Consider the following 18,559-nt stretch of genomic DNA (forward strand, 5'->3'; position numbering starts at 1 on the left):
CAGGACCAGAGTGTCAGGGTCTCCCTGCCTGGGACCTGCACTGCCTGGCTGCTCCCACACCAGGACCCAGATGGGAGGTGTCTGTGCTGGGCTGTGGGATGCTAGCTTCGCTCTCCTGACTGCCGTGGGTGCCCTGTGTCTGAGGCCACTTCAGTGGCCAAGGCTTTGGACCAGAGACTTTTTAGCAGCTGGGGTCCTTCAATCCTGTGTTACCTGATAGAGCTGAAAGACCCCCAAAGGCCACCAGCCAGCACGAGGCATGGGGAAAGGAATGGAGCCCAGAGGATGAGGCAGAGAGGAGAGGAGGTGGGGTGCAGAAGGGAACATTCTTCTGGACTCACCCTCATAGTGTCTTCACTGGGCCCCCACCTCTCCAAATCCCCACCCCCGCCCCGCTGATTTTGGAAATCTGACCACACTACTCCTCGACTGAAAGTCCTCTCAGGGCTTTTCTCATGCTTTGGGGATCAAATTTGAATTCCCGTGACAAGGCCCATCAGGACTCAGCCCAGCCTCTCTCCAGACTTGTCTCCCCTGCCCACCCAAGGTACTCCTGTAAGCTCCCCATACACTGAGCTGCCCATACTCCCTGGGCCTGCACTGCCTCCTCTCAGGTTTGGGGCAGAGATTGCTAAGTGTCCCCCAGTAACTATCCCACTCTTCTTCTATAAGACCAGAACCACGTTTTTAGGTGGCACATGGTTACCTGGAATAGAGACATTTCTGAGGTCTCTTGCAGCTATAACTGGCTGTGTGACTAAGGCCTGATTAAAGGGATTAAAGCAAAGTGTCATGTATGACTTAAAAGAAGTGTTAATAAAGGGAAGAATGAATATGTAATGGCTGGAGCTTGAGCAGCCTTCTTAGACTGTGAAGTGGAGCCTTATATTGAAGAGGAGAGAATACAAAGATAAAAGTAACCCAGACCCCTAATATTGTGAAGCCAAATCCAGGCTTCTTTTACATGGGAGAGAGAAACAATTCTTACGCTGTTTAGGCATTATTTTATGCTTTCTTACTTTTGTGTTTTCTTTCTTCAAACTACCTGATTCATTCACTCTGTGTCATTTCTCTGCCTGGGATATACTTCCTTGCCTCCTTTACCCAGCTAATTCTATATGACTTTGCAAGACTCAGTTCTGAATGTCACCTTCTCTAGGGAGTCATTCCTGACTGCCTTCCAGGGTGGACAAGCAGCCTGCCTTTGTTCCTTGTAGCGGGGAGATTTCCTCTCTCTAGCTAAGCACCAGACCCATCATATTTAAAGGGTCTGATGGCTGGTTCTCTCTCGGTGGTCTATGAGCATCTTGATGGAGTGAGTCTTATTCACATCCAGAAATCCGGTAGCTAATCCAGTGCCTGATGATCAGTAAATCAGGAGAGCAAGGAAGAGGAGAGGTTGGATGTTAGGGTGGGTGGGCAACACGTCCCAGCAACTCTTTGGCCTCACTTGGGGATCATATCAGATCCATGAACAGGGAGTTTCACTGGAGGTGATGAGGGAAAAACAAAACAAAACACCGGAGAGTGACATAACATCAGTGCCTATTTCTAAAATTCCAGTTTCATAGCATTTCCCAATTTCCAAGGAACATTCACATTTACACATTATCCTACTTAATTTGACAACCTAATTACGTAGGCACTATTAATGCCAGGCATTAGAGGGCTAAGTCACTTGCTCAAGATCACATGGCTACTATATGGCCAAGTGGGACCTGGCAACAAGGTCTTTTACTTTCACGTCCAGCAACACAAGTGCCTCCTCCAATCTGCACTGTTCAGGGGAGTCAGGAAAGCAAACCACGTACATGAGCTCACACACACCTGGTACACAGATGTGAGGGGCTCCAGATGTTCCAGTGGCATTTTTATGTGGGGGCAGGAGTGACGGCAGAGGACGGGGCATGGAGGCAAACCGTGCAGCTGCTGCATGCAGATGCTCCGCCACTCTGCTCAAGGAAATGACTACCTCGGGCAGGTGCAGAGGACGAGGAAGCAGGGACGGCCAGGGATAGGCAGCAGCCAGGGGAGATCCGCATGCTTTCAAAAACTGCACTAGGCTGTCATTGGTACCAGTTATTTATGCATTCACTTCCCCTGGAGTGAGAACAGGACACTATTAGGCTAAGAGATGGCAGCACACAGCATGTCCGTGGTAAACAATTTATTTTTCTACCTCAGTTGCTTACAGGCGGGGCAAAAATAAAACGTCATTAGGGAGAAGCACAGATGAACTATTTACAGAGATGAAGAAAATTCACAATGGCTAAAATGTCTATGAGACGAGCATACCAGGACAAGTTCAGTGAAGCAAAGCAATTCACAGCAGAACAACATAAAGAGGGGAAAAACATCATACAGATTAAAAAAAAATTGCACTCATGAAAAAGCCTGTGGGAAAATAAAAGGATACTAACCAATTATTATATCAAGCATCTTTAATGAGATGAGCAAAACTGCACAGGTTGAGTCTCAAGGACACTGACACTCAAATCGATGGATTTGCTCAAATCAAATGCATCCAATGGAAGCACGCAGGACCCTTCTCACAAACTACGAGCATAATAAAGAAAGGGATGACTCTTGAGGGTCCAACTGTGCTGTACTTCATTAATCCAAGAGAGTGGGGCTATTCAAAACATGGAGGTTGTCAGCATCATGAGAAAAGAAAGTCCTCCTGGGAGTTGATGATCAGGGGTGCCAACCTGATCAGGATGGACCCTCTTATCCAGTAGGCCAAGAGGCTCTAATGCCAGCAGGGAATGAAAGTCCAGTGCATGCAAGGCGGTAAGGGTGTGTGTGGGTGCTGAAAAAGGAGGGACCCAGTATGGATTAGCATCCACAGTGCCTGAGATACCGCAGTGTCCTGGTGACTCCACTGTCCCTTTTCTAAGACAGGTATGATTATTATGACAACAGCCACTGAGGACTGGCCTCAAAAAGACAAAGACAACCAGATAATGTTTATAGTTTTTCTTCCAGATTAAGGTTTTCACATTAGTATTTCATATTAGTCTCTCTCTGCGTATGTGTGTGTGTGTTCACTTTTGACACTGTCCACTATAGGACATAAGTGCTCTAAGTCACATATCTCTAACCCCTGTGGGCCACCAGCACTTAGAAGCTTGTCCCATGAAATGCTTCCAACATGCCTGTTTGGTCATTAAAAAAAATAATTTCATGCCTTCTTCCTGGACTCCCCTGAGGAGGCTCTACAAAGTTTGTGAGAAGTTTCCCTCTGGCCCCATTACATTCTGGGGGTTGGGGGAAATGGGGTAGGTGGGGAGGATGGTCACAGTGTGTACAAGAAGCAAAATGGGAGGGGATTGGAGAAGAAACTTTTTCTTAAAAAACTGAGTAAAGCAATGAGGACATGAGTCTTCTCCAAGAATTAAAAATGAGAAAAAGAACATTCATTCAAACAGGCAGCTAGGACAGTTTCAGTGGGCACTGACAGCAGCTGGGGCGGCCCCGGCCGGGACTGTGTCCTCTCTCTAGTAATGGTAGCAAACCCCAATTTGTTATGCCTTTCTTAAGAGCTAGTTGATAAAAATTATGTCTTGTGAGATCGGCAAATAGTCTGCAAAGTGAAATAAGAAGAGAATTAACAGATTAAACTGAAATGAAATTCCAGAGGGGAAAAAAGAGAGGAAACGGTCAGGGGGTGGGGCACTGATCAGGACCATAATCATTTGAGCCCATATACTGATTCGGGGGGCTGGGTGGGTTGGGGTGCATGTAGTGGACATCTGGGCCTGGGAAGGAGCTAGTTCCACAGTGGTTGGTCGTCACTCAATCTTTGCAGAGAACTAACCCTATTCTAATAATTATCCTAAGGCATCTAGGCCTCTTTATTTGAACATCTCATGTATTTTCACAGAGTCCTAAAGGTGGGCAGACGTGGGTATTGCTTAAATGAGCTGTGTGGCCCAAGAGTTGGACTGCAACCCCAAGCCACACGGGCAAAACCAGGCTCCACTGAGGGACACCCAAGTGGATGTGGTGGGTATTCACAGGAAGGGCCACCTCAGGGGCAAAGGAGGGCCCTCTGTAATGGGTCAGAGTGTACCTTCGAGCCGGGACCTGGGGACAGACGGGCTGTGAGTGAAAACGCACAGGAGGGGGTTGTAGCAGCTCTCTGGGACTTCACTGAGCTAGCTCTCTGGCACTGTCCTGTTAGGATGGATTCAGAAAGGGGTGGAGAGGGGTGCAGGATCCACACACATCAGAAGAAAGACTGGAGGTGGGAAGTGGGTGAAGTGGGCACAGGAGGATGTGGAAAAGAAAGACCACAAAGCAAAAACAGTTTCGTGGTGACAGCTGTGCTAATGTCACCAACTCAGGGGAGGGGTCAACAGAGCCAATCAGACAGGGCAAAGAGCAGGGAGAGAGTGGGGCTGCCCCTCTTCTGGGTCACCCCTCTGCACCCGAGCCTCATCGGCCAGATCCACTAGAAACTTTCTTACTGATATGAGTCAAGAGATGGATGCCAGAACATTCCAAAGCTTCCCTGACCCAAGGGCCCTGCCCCTGAGGCTGAGGCTCCAGAACGGGTCAAGTTTGGTTCTTGAGGGGAACCACCACTTCATGAGTCCTTGGCTGGAAAACCACAGGCCACTGCCTAAGCATTGTGGTCTGGAACCCCTATTTAGGCTGCTTGGGGAGGGGTCTAGGACAGCAGAGCCACCACTCCACAAAAATGCAGTCCCTCCAGGGGGTAGGGACTGCAGGCAGGACTCTGAAGCCAGCCTGGCTCCTCCTGGAGGGGTGTGGGTGGCTAGGTCCAGCCACTGGGTAACCTCCTACTGACCCAAGGCCACTCTACACTCTGACCCTCCCTGACAGAAGGTGGCCTCACTTTTGTAGCCACTGATGGCCCCCTTCTGGTCATTGGTGAGGACAAACAAGAGGTTTCCAGAGTGTATATGGGAAGGATGGGGAAATGGAGAGTTTGATGGCTGAGAGAAAACAGAACAGCCAATTCTCAAGTATCAAGGGACTTCTGTCTAGATATCACTAAGATGCCTAATATCTGTCCTATTCAAACCCAGCCAATTGCGTTAAGCTGCAGGAGCTGTTGACAGTGATAAACAGATGGGTCCTGGGGACAATCACTCCAAGTCCATTCCCAATGTCCACATCCCTGCTCCACTCCCAAAGACTTGGCTTAGGGGGTAGGGCTGGGCACTTGGGGGACCCATCTCATCCTGCCCAGCCTTGGTTGGCCAACTCTTGCTTCTGTGTCTGTCTTGCATCCATGTCAATCTAGGGCAGACCCAAGGATGCAAGTCCCAGAGACAGAGGTCTACAAGATGTTTCCTGGGCTAGCTCCCAGGGTAAGGGCAGGTTCTCAGATGAGGTAGGGACATTAGCAAGGGACTTAATCCCAGACCACCTGGACTTAATCCTGGCCCTGCCCCTTGCTGGCTGAGGCCCTCTGAAAGGGTTTTCTACTTCCTCAGACCTTGAAGGCCCCACCTACAGATGAGGACAATCTAGTAGAGGCACAGACAGAGCAAACTCCAGGTCACACCTGGCCCAGTGCTGGCTTCTCTGGTTGGGGTACCTACTGTCCTACTTGGGGAGGCCCGTGGCCACCCCAGGTGGCTGTCTGTTGTAGAGAAGAGGCAGGGATGGCTTCCTCAGGGCAGCCAAGGATGCTTCCCCACCCTGATGGGGAAACCTGCCAGCTGCAGAGGCACACTCGGGGGAGTCCCGCTCACCTGGGGGGATCCCGCACACTCAGGGGTCTGCACACTTGGAGGGGGTCCTGCACACTCGGGGGGGTGGGTCCCACATGCTTGGGGGAGTCACACACGCTCGAGGGGATCCCGCACACTCGAGGGTCCACACACTCAGGGGTGAGTCCCACACACTTGAGGGAGTTCTGCACACTTGGGGGGGTGGGTCCTGCATGCTCAGGGGAGTCCCACACACTTGAGGTGATCCCACACACTCGAGGGGATCCCGCACACTCAGAGGTCCACACACTCAGGGGTGAGTCCCATACACTTGCGGGAGCACACTCGGGGGGGTCCTGCACATTCAGGGGGTTCCCGCACACATGGGGGAGTCCCGCACACTCGGGGGGGTTCCCACACACTTGGAGGAGTCCCGCACACTTACACTCCTCCATGGGGAGCTCCTGTTGCCGTACCTGCCTTCCCTCTCACCCCTACAATCAATGGTGCTCCGGCCCCAGGAACCCCCCATTACAGAGGCAAGAGTGAGCCCCAGAAATGTTGGGTGCCCGCCTGTGGCCATGGGCAGCCACGAGAGGAGCCTAGTGCCTCCGTGTCACTGGTTGAGGATCTGTCCCCCAAGGGCACAGCTCCAAGAGCCCCAAATACCTCCTGACCTCTCCTGACACCCCCTTCCCCACCCCAAAGCTCAGTCGGGGGCAAGCTCTGGGCCGAGCCCCTGAGGTACGCCTTTCCCTGCTCTCCTCATTGGCTTCGGACCACCACCCTTTCGGGGCCACCTCTTGGCCCCCCTTGCTTCCGACTGCGTCTTAGGCCTCTGGGCCTAGGCTGGCAGACCGACCAGAAGTGAAACTCTGCCTGGAGGCCAGCTCCCTAGGGAGCCTTCTCCCCTAGTAGAGCCCAAGAGAACAAAATCCTGTTCCTAAGGCCTCCAGAAACCTCAGCTGTCTTCTGTTTGCAGATGCCCTCAGGCACCCCAACATATTCTCATCTGTACTCCAGGCCTTGGTAAGGTGGCTCACCCCTTAAGGGCAAGGAAAGCCCCACCGAACATCACTCCCTTCAGCATCACCCCGTCCCTGCAAGGCCACGTCTACCCTGGCTGCCCCCATTCAGGAGGGGGCTCCACGCCTCCCAGCCAGATGGGAGCTGGGGCGGCCTGGCCGCATGAGTGGCCGTTCCCAGGGCTCTGCCTCCGGTCTGCTGCCCACACGGAGGGGAGGGAGAGTCCAAATAGTCAGGGTCGCAAACCCAAACCCCCACAGCACACCAAGGACACACACCAGAAGGGCCCCAAAGCCAGGCCAAGCTGGAGGTGGAGATGGGGAGGAGGAAGGAAGGGTGGGGGTGGGAGACAGCTGGTAATGAAGGCGCGGAGGCAGGCAAGGGGGAGCAAGAGAGTGAGGGGGTTCAGTCCGGGGGACATGGAGCCTGACACAGGCTTCAGGAAAAGGAGGGTGAGCACAGGGCTCCTGCCTCGGCGCCTCCCTCTGCCCCTCAGAGCTGCAGCTCTCAGCACCAGTGACACTTCAGTCAATCAGAAACTGAGCTGCATCCTGACCTTGGAGTTAAGTGGATTTGAAATTGAGCACCTGCAGGTCATTTCTTGAATGTATGTATGTATTGTATGTATGAGTTGTGTTCTTCTTAGGGGGTCCTCCCACCTCCCTCCAGAAGCAGCCCACCTTCCACGTTTCCAGAGCCACAGGAGACAAAACACTCACCTGGGAACTGATAGCCGTAGCTAGGAGCAAATCCGGGGTAGCCGCGGCCATAGGTTGCCACAAAGTTGGGGTAGCCTTGAACACAAAGAGAAAGATCACAGCCGTGTTAGTCCAGCTGCCTTGGGTCTGGGGTGAAATCCCAGGAGGGTGGGAATGAGAAACAGCCTGAGTTATTTTGCTCCACAAAATGATTTGTCTCCCCCGAGGGTCTTTACCCAGGGCCTGGGTCACCTCGCTCCTGTGGCTAGGAGCGCTACTGTCAGCCTGCTGGTAATTAACCCGTATTTGGACAGAGACCCCCAAAGCCCACACACTTTCTTCAGCCTGCAGAGTAAATGCCATGCATTAGCACTAAACACAGGGCCCACGCCTGGCTCTGACATTTGGAGAGCTTACCCTGAATGTACTTTACCTTAACGCTATTGACAATAGCAGATTAAAGTCCTTGTAGTGCCTCCTCCCAAGGTAGCAGAGAGCTGCGGCAGCACCAGAGTCTGAGTACTCTGGGGTCACAGTTCAGGGACACCACTCAGGGCTGGCCCTGTGCCTCTGCAAAACCACTGGGCTTAGTGGGCCAGGGCCCAGGGAAGGCAGGGTCCCAGGAGCCCATGGCCAAGCAGACACTCCACACGGCACCAGCATTTCCCAAGGCCCTCAGAAAATGGGAGGGACTGGATGTGTTAAAACATGCACCAGATGCATGGCCTAAACCCAGCAGCCTCGAGCCGCTCTTCCAATGGGCATTTCACAGCAAGCACTGGTTTCCACGTGGTCTCAGCAGATAACCCAGGGGGTTACCAGTTAACTGAGGAGTGCCTGTGGAAACTGCTGCTGGGATAGGCATGGGGTGCAGAGGAATCTGGCAAGCTGGGGTGCTGATGTGGCCTTCTGTGATCTGTTACAAACCCCCAGTGAGACGTCTCACTGGCTCTCAGTCCTGCATTGTGCTCAGGCCACGTCACTCTTTACACCCCTGCCTCTTGGCTCAGACTACAAAGACGGCTGGTGGAGCCTTTCTGAACTGAAACTGCCCTGGTCTTAGGACACCATGGCTACCCACTGTTCCTACCCGCTAGGCTCACTCTGCCTCCCTCCCTCAATGTACGGGAATCTCTGCACATTGATGCTCTGACAATACCACCACGGCCACCCTACTGCCTGCTCACTGCCACCCAGTTACCCAGAAAAGGCCCCCTCTCCTGCTCTCTCTGAGCTTGAAAGCTGTGAACCCCCAAACCCAGGCTTGGCCAGTGGGGCAGAGGAGGAGGGGGCAGTTCGTAATTTATTCTGGCATCAACAGCAGAGTTCAGCATCCTGTGGTGACAACAGTGGCCCCCTGACCAGGTCATTCCTTGGTTGTCTCTTGGTTGTGGCTGTGCCTTACTATCTTGCCAATGGGTTTCAGCCCCAGGCAAGTTCACTATGGATTCAATGTGACCAAAGAAATGACAGTAAAACACTCTTGGGGTGAAAGCATTATACCCAACTTTATTTCCATGGTGGCAGGTCAATCACTAAAATCTCGTCCACTTAGGACAAGTCTGTACCAGGTAAGCTGGTCTCTGCCTCTGGGCTTCTGTCCTCAGCACTGCCACCACTCCAGCCTCTGCTTTGCTCTCCTGCAGCCTTGCAGCAGTGCCACCGTGTTGCCCAGAGCACTGGGCGGAGCTCTTCATATAGTCAATAACAACGTATTGCCCACACGTGTGTAGTGAGCTAGCTGACCAGGGCCAGGTGAGAATCCTGGCCACAGGAACTCTCATTTTATCCACACTCCACCCCTCCAGGATTCTTTCCTCTCAATCTATGTGCCCTCAGTCCTCTGCAATGGTCCCTGTGCAAGAAAGCTGGAGCATTGCAAACAAATTCCATAATAACGACAGAGGCTATGACAATATACAAATAAAAATTACAACAAATTATAATAACCCTCAAGCCTGAGGAGATCCATTGCCACCAAGTGGTCATCCTGGCTGTATTCATACCAGTTCTACTCAAAGAATTAACCAAAGGGACCACGGGTGGGCCTTACAATACCCACCTTCTCCAGCCTCTCCAGCAAAAAGTCTTGTAGACACACAGGCCAATCTTGTTGCTTTATCTCTGCCTTCTTGGTCCTCAGCGGCTGGAATCGCTGCTCCAGTCTCAACGGCCACAGCTCCAGTCATCCTATTTCTTTGTCTGCTCCTGCCTTTTCAAACCAACCCACATCTGGGTCCTCGCGACCTTCACGGGAACCTTTAAATTCTTCCTTTGAGAAGCAGACCGTATTTCCTTTTGTGCTTGAGCCTGAGGATAGAAGCAGAGCACGGAGTGCTCCACAGCCTGAGGAGGGGGCTGCACCTCTCCTGGAAGAACCTGGGGTTGCAGAGTCCTTCTGGTTTTCCACCCACTTTCAACCAGGTCGGGTCTCAACCAAGGAGGGGCTGATGCCTCCGGCACGGGGAGGACCTCCACCCCCACCTGTTCGTCAAACCTCTGCTCCTCCATTTCTGGGGCTGACGGCTCCACTACATCCTTCTCATAGCACCTGGCAGCCTGCGTGCTGCTGCTTCTCGTGCTGCTCCTTCTCGGGCCTCTTCCTTCACCTGCCCCACGGCACCTGGCAGCCTGCACTCCCACACTGCTTCTTCTCGTGTCGCTCTTTCTCGGGCCATAGCACTTTGTAGTGATGCCACTCCAGTCAGCTTTCTCTTGGGGGGGACCCCAATCCTCCACCCCTGCACAGTACCACATGTCCACAGTGGATACTCAAATGTCTCCCTGTCCATGAGGGCAGCCTGTTCCTTTTTCCTTGGTCACCAGTGAATCCTGCTGACTATGCCAATTGTCTTGCCAATGGATTTCAGCCCCAAGCAAGTTCACTATGGAGTCAACGTGACCAAAGAAATGACAGTAAAACTTCTTGGCGTGTAAGGGTTATACTCAACTTTATTTCCTTCGTGGCAGGTAAATCACTAAAATCTCATCCACTCAGAGCAAGTCTGCACCAGGCAAGCTGGTCTCTGCCCCTAGGCCTCTCGGCCCACACAGCCATCCTCTGGGCCTCTGTCCTCAGTGCTGCCACCACTCCAGCCTCTGCTCTGCTCTCCTGCAGCCTTGCAGCCACGCCACCGTGACTCCCAGAGCACTGGGCGCAGCTCTTTATATAGAGTCAATAACAACGCATTGCCCACAGGTGTGCAGTGAGCAAGCCAACCAGGGCCAGGTGAAAATCCTGGCCACAGGAACTTTCATTTTACCCACAATGGCCATTCAGCTCCCTGGTTTCTGCCTGTTCTCTAGCCTTCCCAGCAATTTTGTATAACACCGAGCCCCTTTCAATAATTTCCTTCACTGCTTACAGCAGCCAGAGTCATTTCTGTTGCTTTCCACCGAAACGCTGGTAGAAAGCTGCTGTGATAGGTGGTTTATGACAGTTTCCATGCCCTCCAGCCAGGAAGGCAGCAATGACAGTTTTCCACATTCAAAACTTCCTAAACACAGGCTCTGGGGGCTCATCACTCACCTGCCCAGTGGATTCTCACATTACAAGCATTTTCTGGCCCTGCAGGTGAGGGCTAAAGGAACAGGATCATTCACTCAGTTCCACCTTGTGTGCACTCTGGCATCGTGAGTTAGTTTGCTGGCCTTCCTGCTGCCTATCCATTGAGCTTTTATGCCTCAGGGGTCCAGAGATGGGACCCACCTTCCCTCATTTCCATGTGCTGGTTGGCATTGTGGCTTTGCCTTACCCAGTGGACCTGTCATCAGACCCAAAACAGAAGCTTGCTGGGCTAGACATCAGGAGACTTGGGTTCCAGCCCTGCCTCTGGCCCAAGGTCATACCCCTGAGGGCTTCCCATCTCTCGGAGCTTGAGTCTTGCCAGCTGTAGAAAGCTTTGAAGGTCCCCTGCTGCACCGATGGGCCCAAATTCTCAATGGAGACTAGCTGTGGCTCCTCTCCTTTCAGAATTTGTAGTCGCAGCTCACTGGCCAATTAACTTGTTTCTACCTCAAAAGGGTCTTGCCACCTGCTTCTTCCCTGTGTGTTTATTTCCAGCAACTGGTGTCTCATTGCCCAGAGGAGACAGGATGGCCCGGCAGCTCAGCACAGACCGCTGAGGAGCAGGACCCACGTGTGATGCTGAGCTCCAGCTCCACATGGGGAAAGAAGAGGGAGAGCAGGCCAAGGGCCAAGACTGGGATGCTTTAAGTGGACACATGCACACTGGCTCCTTCCTTGGTATTTATTTCATGGCTGGCTGGATCACTCGCCTCCAAATTAATCACCTGCTATCAAATCAGATCTTTCAGCACAAGATTTCTTATACCATTATTTCAACAATATTGATAAACGGATTATATGCAAACAGCCAAATCACTGCTGCCTCGGGGCTTTCTTGATGAAAAATGACTCCTTTGCTTCTAACTTCAGCACTGAAGGTCTTAAATATTTTAGTGTTAATCTGACAACAAATGTGTAAGCCCATGTGTCACTTCTGAGACTCCCTCAGGGTGGGTGGAGGGTGGTGGAACACCGGTCTCTCCTGGATTCAGGCCACCAGGACGATTCCATTATACCTGCTTTCTGCCCGGCCTATTTGACAGCCTTCAATAAGAAGGAAAAAAGGCATGGTCAAGTTCACCTCAATTTTGGGCCTCACCCCAATCTTCCAGGACATGTCAATATTGTCTCCTGAACAACAAAGAAGAGAATTTGGTATCTGCCAGAATGGGGGACCTTATCTCCACTCCCCATTGCCGAACATCCTCTGGGTCAGGCAGATGAAATCATAAATTTATAATACAACATTACTTCAATTTTCCTCTTCATTTACTGCTGTGCAGCCCAGCTCTGCTCGAATGGCTCACAGCCCCAGCCACACGGGGAAACGGGCTGGCTGCATATCAATAGCACATTACAGCAGACCCATGTGGACGCTCCATCAAGCCACATTATGGCGAGATGACCCAGCCACCACTTCCATTAGCAGCTGGGCCCCTCCTGCACTGGCCACTGCACAATTTATTTGCTCCAGTACCCTGGACGCCTGATCAATCCCACCGTAATTATCTCTTGTCACTAAAAGAAAAAACCAAGGCTTCTGCCTGGATGACTACCATTCTTGCAGATAGACTTTCCACGGTGGGAAAAAAAAAATTCAGAAATAAACAGAATTCAGATTCCCCAGTCAGCTCATCTCAGGGTCCCCTTTTGGGGAAGCAGGCAGGCAGAGTTCTCAGAATGGTGGTTCGAGATCTTTGCTCCAAACCGAGAAGATGTTTGTATTCTAGATGGGTGCATAACTCATCCTCTCCCGGGCTGTTACTCAGCTGCTCAGTCATGGAAAACTGCTCCCACAAGGCCCCTGACTCAAAAGACACAAGAGACAAGGGCTGTTGATGCAGGGAACTGCCGGAGTGTGACCTATCTCCTGCATGTCATGCAGAGCACTGCCTGGAGCACCACATCAGCTCCATGAGGCCTGCATAAGGACGCAACACCAAGCGCTGAGAGTTCTTCCCAGGCAAGGACGTGAAGGCCGAAGTCTACAAAGACACTGAGACCCCAAAATCATTCTGAGTCATAGGGCCTCCTCTAGGTGTGCATTGTCTGATTTAAGTTTAAACTATGATGTTCCTCATTCACATAAGCCACATGGTAAATGCTCAACAGCCACATGTAGCTAGTAGCTACCATCTTGGACAGAACAGACACTAGTGAACTGCGATGCTCTAGAAGGAAAACGAAGAGCCAAATTTTAAGTTTCCTCTGTTCACTAGGCAACAGCTGAACAAATGGAGACCTCCTTGGAAATGACCTCAATTGATATTTTGGGGAAAGACAAATCCCAGTTGAAATTACAAATAAATGAGTCTAAGCATGTGGCTGTAAATTCCAGCCAATCTCCTTTTCATCCATTAGTGAATGCTGGCAGATTACAGTTCCTTATCCCTTAGAAATGATTTTTATTTTTGCTTTCATTTGAGTGGCTCGATGTTGGGGAACACTAGGTTAGGATCTCACAGGGACTTTTCAGTACAAGCACTGGTCAGAATACCTCTGGCCTTCCTCAGCTGGTCAACAGTGTCTCTCCTTTTCTGGGCCTGAAGACTGAAGCTTTTCTTCAAGGCCTCAGCATTTGAGGCATTTCTCTACCACTGGTTTTAAACATGTCAAACAGTGTGTGCCTAGCAAAGTTAAGACAGTTCAAGGCAGTAGAATTATGTGGCTGAGGGCAGAGAAAGCCAAGATAAATCAGATATGTCAACAATAATCATGTTTGCTTTTATTAAGTCCACTTCCATTAAGAAAAACCAAAGAGATTCTAGTGCGCTGTGCTGCGTAACCGTGGGCATCTGTGTACCACTGAAGGGCTGCAAAATCACCTGTCCTAAGGGTCTTAGTTGTCTTTGGTTTTGTCCTGCTGAAAGGCAGGGAGACCTGGCCTAAGGATGGCTCCTCCCCTCTCCTACATTCCTTTTAAGGAATTCCCATTGGGGCTGCTGATTCTACGATTCTGTCAACGGCTGTGCAAGCAAAACTAAAACAGCTGAAGGTCTCCTCCCATGACGTTTGCAGCCCTATCAAGAGAGATCAAGATTAACTGTGCAACTGTATGGTCAGCAGTCTCTCTTTGATGAGACCTCCTGAAGTATAGGGAAGTCTTAAAGGGATATTTTAAAATTAGTTCCACAGTTTCCAAGTCATTGATAGACGAGGGTATCTATTGTCTGGCTAGAATATCAGCTTGCGGAGATCAAAGACTTCTTTCTCTGCTGCCTCCTCAACATGTAAAACAGTGCCTGGCACTTAGTAGGTACTCAGCAAATATTTGTTGAATGACTGGATTTAAAAGCTTTGATGGGTTAGTGTCACACTTCTAAAAATCCCTACAAGTGTTGAATGGTTTTTGCTCTTTCAATAGTACAGGTTCAAATCATGGAAAACCTCATTTCATTAACGAACTTTGAAAAAATGTTTTTCTGCCTGAGCTGAGTTCATCAGCCATACTAGTGCTGGTGATGCTACTGACTCCAGGACTGATATGCAGGCTTGGTGCACCATGTCCTTGGTGGCCCAGATGACTGACGAGGAACATACCAGGCCATCCTATCACAAGGTTTAGGCTCTGCCCAAAGCCACCATGTTAAGAGGGAAGAAGCAAGGGCTTCAGTCACAGCACAGCAAATGGAGATTTGCTTGCCCAGAGAGTACAGGGGCCCAGGGCATCATGCTGTGCCAGTGGGCAAGATAAAGGGCAGCTCCAGGAGCTTCTGGTGAGTGCATTAGAGAAGGCTTGGTGGACACTCCAGCCCTGCTGGGGAGGCAAAGGCCAATCAGACTGTAAGACCGTGTTTGCTCCGAGGGTGCTGTGCCTGATTCACCCCTTCGGCCTGGTTCCTGGCTGGAGGGCCGTGTTGGGACCTCAGGGGCTCTGCCTCAGCAGGTGTCTGGACGGCCTCACCACAGTGCCTGGAAATTCAGGAGGACTGGGGGTTGATGAGGCCTGCGATCCACTGTGCTTATCTGTTGGGAGGCAGAAACTCAAAGATAATCCAACTACGTGGGTGTGGTCTATACTGAGGACAGGGCTACGGATGACACAGCACCAGTCACACCTGCAGGTCTAGGTTCTCGGCCCTTGGCAGGAAGGGCCCCCAAGTGGGAGGGTGTCGGGCACCTGCCCTGGTGGTAATCTGCCCAGAGCCCCCCAGTACCTTATTAATGACAGCCCTCAGTTTGGGTACCTACTACTGTATCTTACTGATAGGAAAACACATTTTTTGTCCCACATTTTAACATCTCTGAAAGGGACCTCTATCTCAGTCAGTGTGATAAGAAAGCATCAATGCAGTTTAATTAATAGCATTAATAGCATATATTTTTTCCTTCTGAATGGTACACAAACATGCATTTTTTTTTTTTTGGGCTGACAATGCTGCTTTTAATTCTCATGGGTGAGATAAACCCAGGCACGTGAGCTAGGCTGGTGTCTGTCTCTGGCAGCCTGGATTTGATAAAATACAGCATTGGCTGGGCATGGCATGGTTTCGTTTAGCCTCAACAAACACATGCGGTGAGGCTTCCCAGTATCCCTATCCATGGATTGGGGAACTAAAGGACAGAGAGACTGTCACTTGCTCTGAGCAGCACAGCTGACAGGGGTGAGGAGTCCAGACCTGATTCTGAAGTCTCAACTCTCTCGCCTGGCCCACATGGCCCTGCTTGGTGGAGGCTGGGTGGACACCACCAACTGCACCCAAAGGGCTCTCTGCTTGGCTGGGGGAGGAGGAGAGCCTCTGTGACTGGGGGGTGGAGTGGGGAGGGCTGGCTGAGGTCTGAGGGTTCTGCCGGCAGCCTCAACCAGAGCTACTCAGGCAGAAGGCCAAAGTCTGGAGCGCCAGGGCTGTGGGGGGTGAGGGGTGCCCTGGGGAGGCTGTAACTCAAGAACTAAAAGACTCAACCATGACAACATTTTTAATGAACAATTCCTTCTTTACTGTGGCTTAGGGAAGTCATAACTTGAAATGTGAGAGGACAAGGAAATGGCTGGGGCAGATGAGTAAGCGCCTGGCATCTGTCACATATCTAAATCTCAGCGAGCAGGGGCGAATCAGATGGCCTCTGGAGAAGAGCCACCACCAGCTGTGGCCAGAGCCCTTCCGAGAGCTACTCAGCCTGCCATTCCTCCTCCTCCTCCTCACACACGGCCCCAGCCAGGCCAGCTCTTGGGGTCACACACTAGGACTGCCCAACTCCTAGGCCATGTCTTCTGTCTGGATCGCCCTCGGCTTACTCGTGCTTCTCATCCCAGCTGAAATGTTACCTGCACAAGGAGGCAGTCCCTGATTCCTTGGACTAGTTTCCATTCCTCATTATGTGCTCTTAAAGCAGCCCCTAACTATTATAATTTTGTCTCTGTGTGATTAGCTGTTAATGTCATCTCTCTCATGTGGCCACCAGCTCCACAAGGGCAGGGACCAGAGCTGTTTTGCTAAGTATGGTCTCCCATGTGTAGTCCAGGGACAGGTGCATAGTAGGTGATCAAAGACTATTAGCTGTTGAATCCCTCCTATATTCAACAAGGTCCTCCCTGGCTTGGTTTGCATACTGAAACCACTGGGGGCCCTCTGTCCAGAGCTTGAGACTGGGTGTCTGTGGAGAGTGGGCCCTGAACCTTTGAGTGGGGTCTGGGGTGAACATAGCTGCTCCACTTTGCTCTTTGCAACTGGCATGAGCGAGCTCACCTCCACACCTCTGCTTCCCCCTGAAGGAAAACCAGTTAATTCTTCCTAGCATGTAAAAGGTATCAAGCTAGACTTAGACAGGTGGGTATTTCCTGGAGATTTGGACCCTTAAAAGTTGTATGCCCTAGGGCCCTTATACTCAACATTTAAAATTCAGGACTCCCAAAGCCAGCACGTGGTAATGGGCTCAACTCTTTTAAGGTTTTAATTCAAAATTTAAAGCTATTAATCTATTCAGTTTCTTTTGGTGTGCAACACAAGATGAAGACCACATAAAAATTAGTTTTTGAAGCAAGTGCTAAACAAGTAAATAACAGTCAAGCAAGAAAAAACTTCTGATTTAAAAAAATAATTTCTTTATAATAATTATACTTTTACATAGAAATATATTTAGTTTGGGCTCTCTAACTTTTTCTATCAACAGATGCATTCCTACATACCACACCATTTTAATTACTGTGGCTTCATGCCATGTTCTGATATTTGGTCAAATCAGTGTTTTCCCATTTCTTTTTTTTTTTTTTTCATTTTTAGGTAAATTTTATTTGCTGTAGTTGTATATTTACATGCCATTTAAAGAAATATATTCCATGTAGCCTTTACTCAGTTTCCCCCAGTGACAACATCTTGCAAATTATAGTATAATGTCACAACCAGGATATAGACATTGATACAGTCAAAAGACAGAACATTTCCATTGTAAATTCCCTGGTTTTCTTCCTCTGGGACTCCTATTAGATGCATGTCAGGACTGGGGGATCTACATGTACTCCATGTCTCTTTAAAGAATTTGTTAAAATATATCTTTGTTCTACTTTCTTGGGAGAATTCCTCGGCCTCATCTCCAACTTTATTATTTTTTACTTTAGCTGTGTCCATTGCTGCTATTCAACACATCTATTTAGGTTTTAATTTTGGTAATATTTGGTATTTCCTAAACATTTGATTCTTTTTTTAAGTGGTCTGTTGTTGTTTCCTAGTGGCAACATCCTTTTTGTGTGGTTGGTTTTCCTCAGTTTGGTGATCTCAGCACCCAGTCTCCAGCAGCCTGAGTGCAGCCCTCCTACACTGAGGGAAGAAGGCACGGTGTGCTATGGGCTGGATGCGCCACACATCTAATTCCAGCCTAAGGGCACCTTGCCCAGTCCTGGCACCTCTCAGGCTGCATCCCTGCCCACACCCAGACCACCGGTTCTCCATGGGGGTGGGGGGGCCAGGAACGTATGATATGGGAAGAGCTTATTTCCCAAGGGAACCACCAATCTACATGGTGAGTGACCCTGGGAAATAACAATGTGAAGTTCCTATTTCTTTTTAAAAACATTTTATTTTTTAATTTCACTTCTTCTTGCAGATTAATGTTAGTATCTGTTGGTAAATTTTGTAAGAACTAAAATAGGAGTTTTCTTTGAAACTGTTAAACCTAAAAATTAATTTGAGAAGAATTAACATCTTGGCCATTTTTAGTATTCCTGTGGCATCTCTTTCCATTCCTTAGTTCCGCAAAATAACTTTTACTTTGCCTTGTTATTTCCTCGAATAGATATCATTCTTTTTAAGAATTTATAAACCAAGAAAACTTTTATAAATTTAAACCTGAGCCAGGAACAATTTAAACAGCAGCAAACCTGAAAATACACAAAGAACTTATCAAACAATGTAGAAGAGGGACTCTTAGCCAAACCAAAAGAAAACCCATTAAAACTAGACAGATCATGTGCCTGAACGGAATTTTACCATTAACTACCATTTATCCCATTTAATTAGTATTTTCCCAACACACAATAACTTGCAGTAAAATAACGGCTCTCTCGCCTTGAAATTTCTAATTATTGTTGCGACCCACACCATTACGCTTTTCCATTGCTTTCTCCATCTTTCATGCCATTTAAGCGG

General features: G+C 49.8%; 1 protein-coding gene across 12 annotated transcripts in view; it reads right to left on the minus strand.

Annotated features, from left to right (window-relative positions):
* MSI2 (musashi RNA binding protein 2) overlaps positions 1-18,559 on the minus strand; it is a 376,280-nt gene that overhangs the window by 43,828 nt on the left and 313,893 nt on the right. For 11 of the 12 annotated variants that reach the window (XR_005023616.2, XM_036879856.2, XM_036879852.2 and 8 more), the window contains one exon: positions 7,430-7,504. Coding sequence is in view for 11 of the 12 variants with exons in the window: in XM_036879856.2 (XP_036735751.1) it covers positions 7,430-7,504 (75 nt within the window). In the remaining variant the exon portion in view is untranslated. Of the gene's footprint in view, positions 1-2,013; positions 3,584-7,429; positions 7,505-18,559 lie in introns of those variants that run through there. The other variant, XM_036879859.2, reaches the window with a different exon arrangement.

Source organism: Manis pentadactyla, chromosome 4, assembly GCF_030020395.1.
Source record: "Manis pentadactyla isolate mManPen7 chromosome 4, mManPen7.hap1, whole genome shotgun sequence".
NCBI lineage: Eukaryota > Metazoa > Chordata > Mammalia > Pholidota > Manidae > Manis > Manis pentadactyla.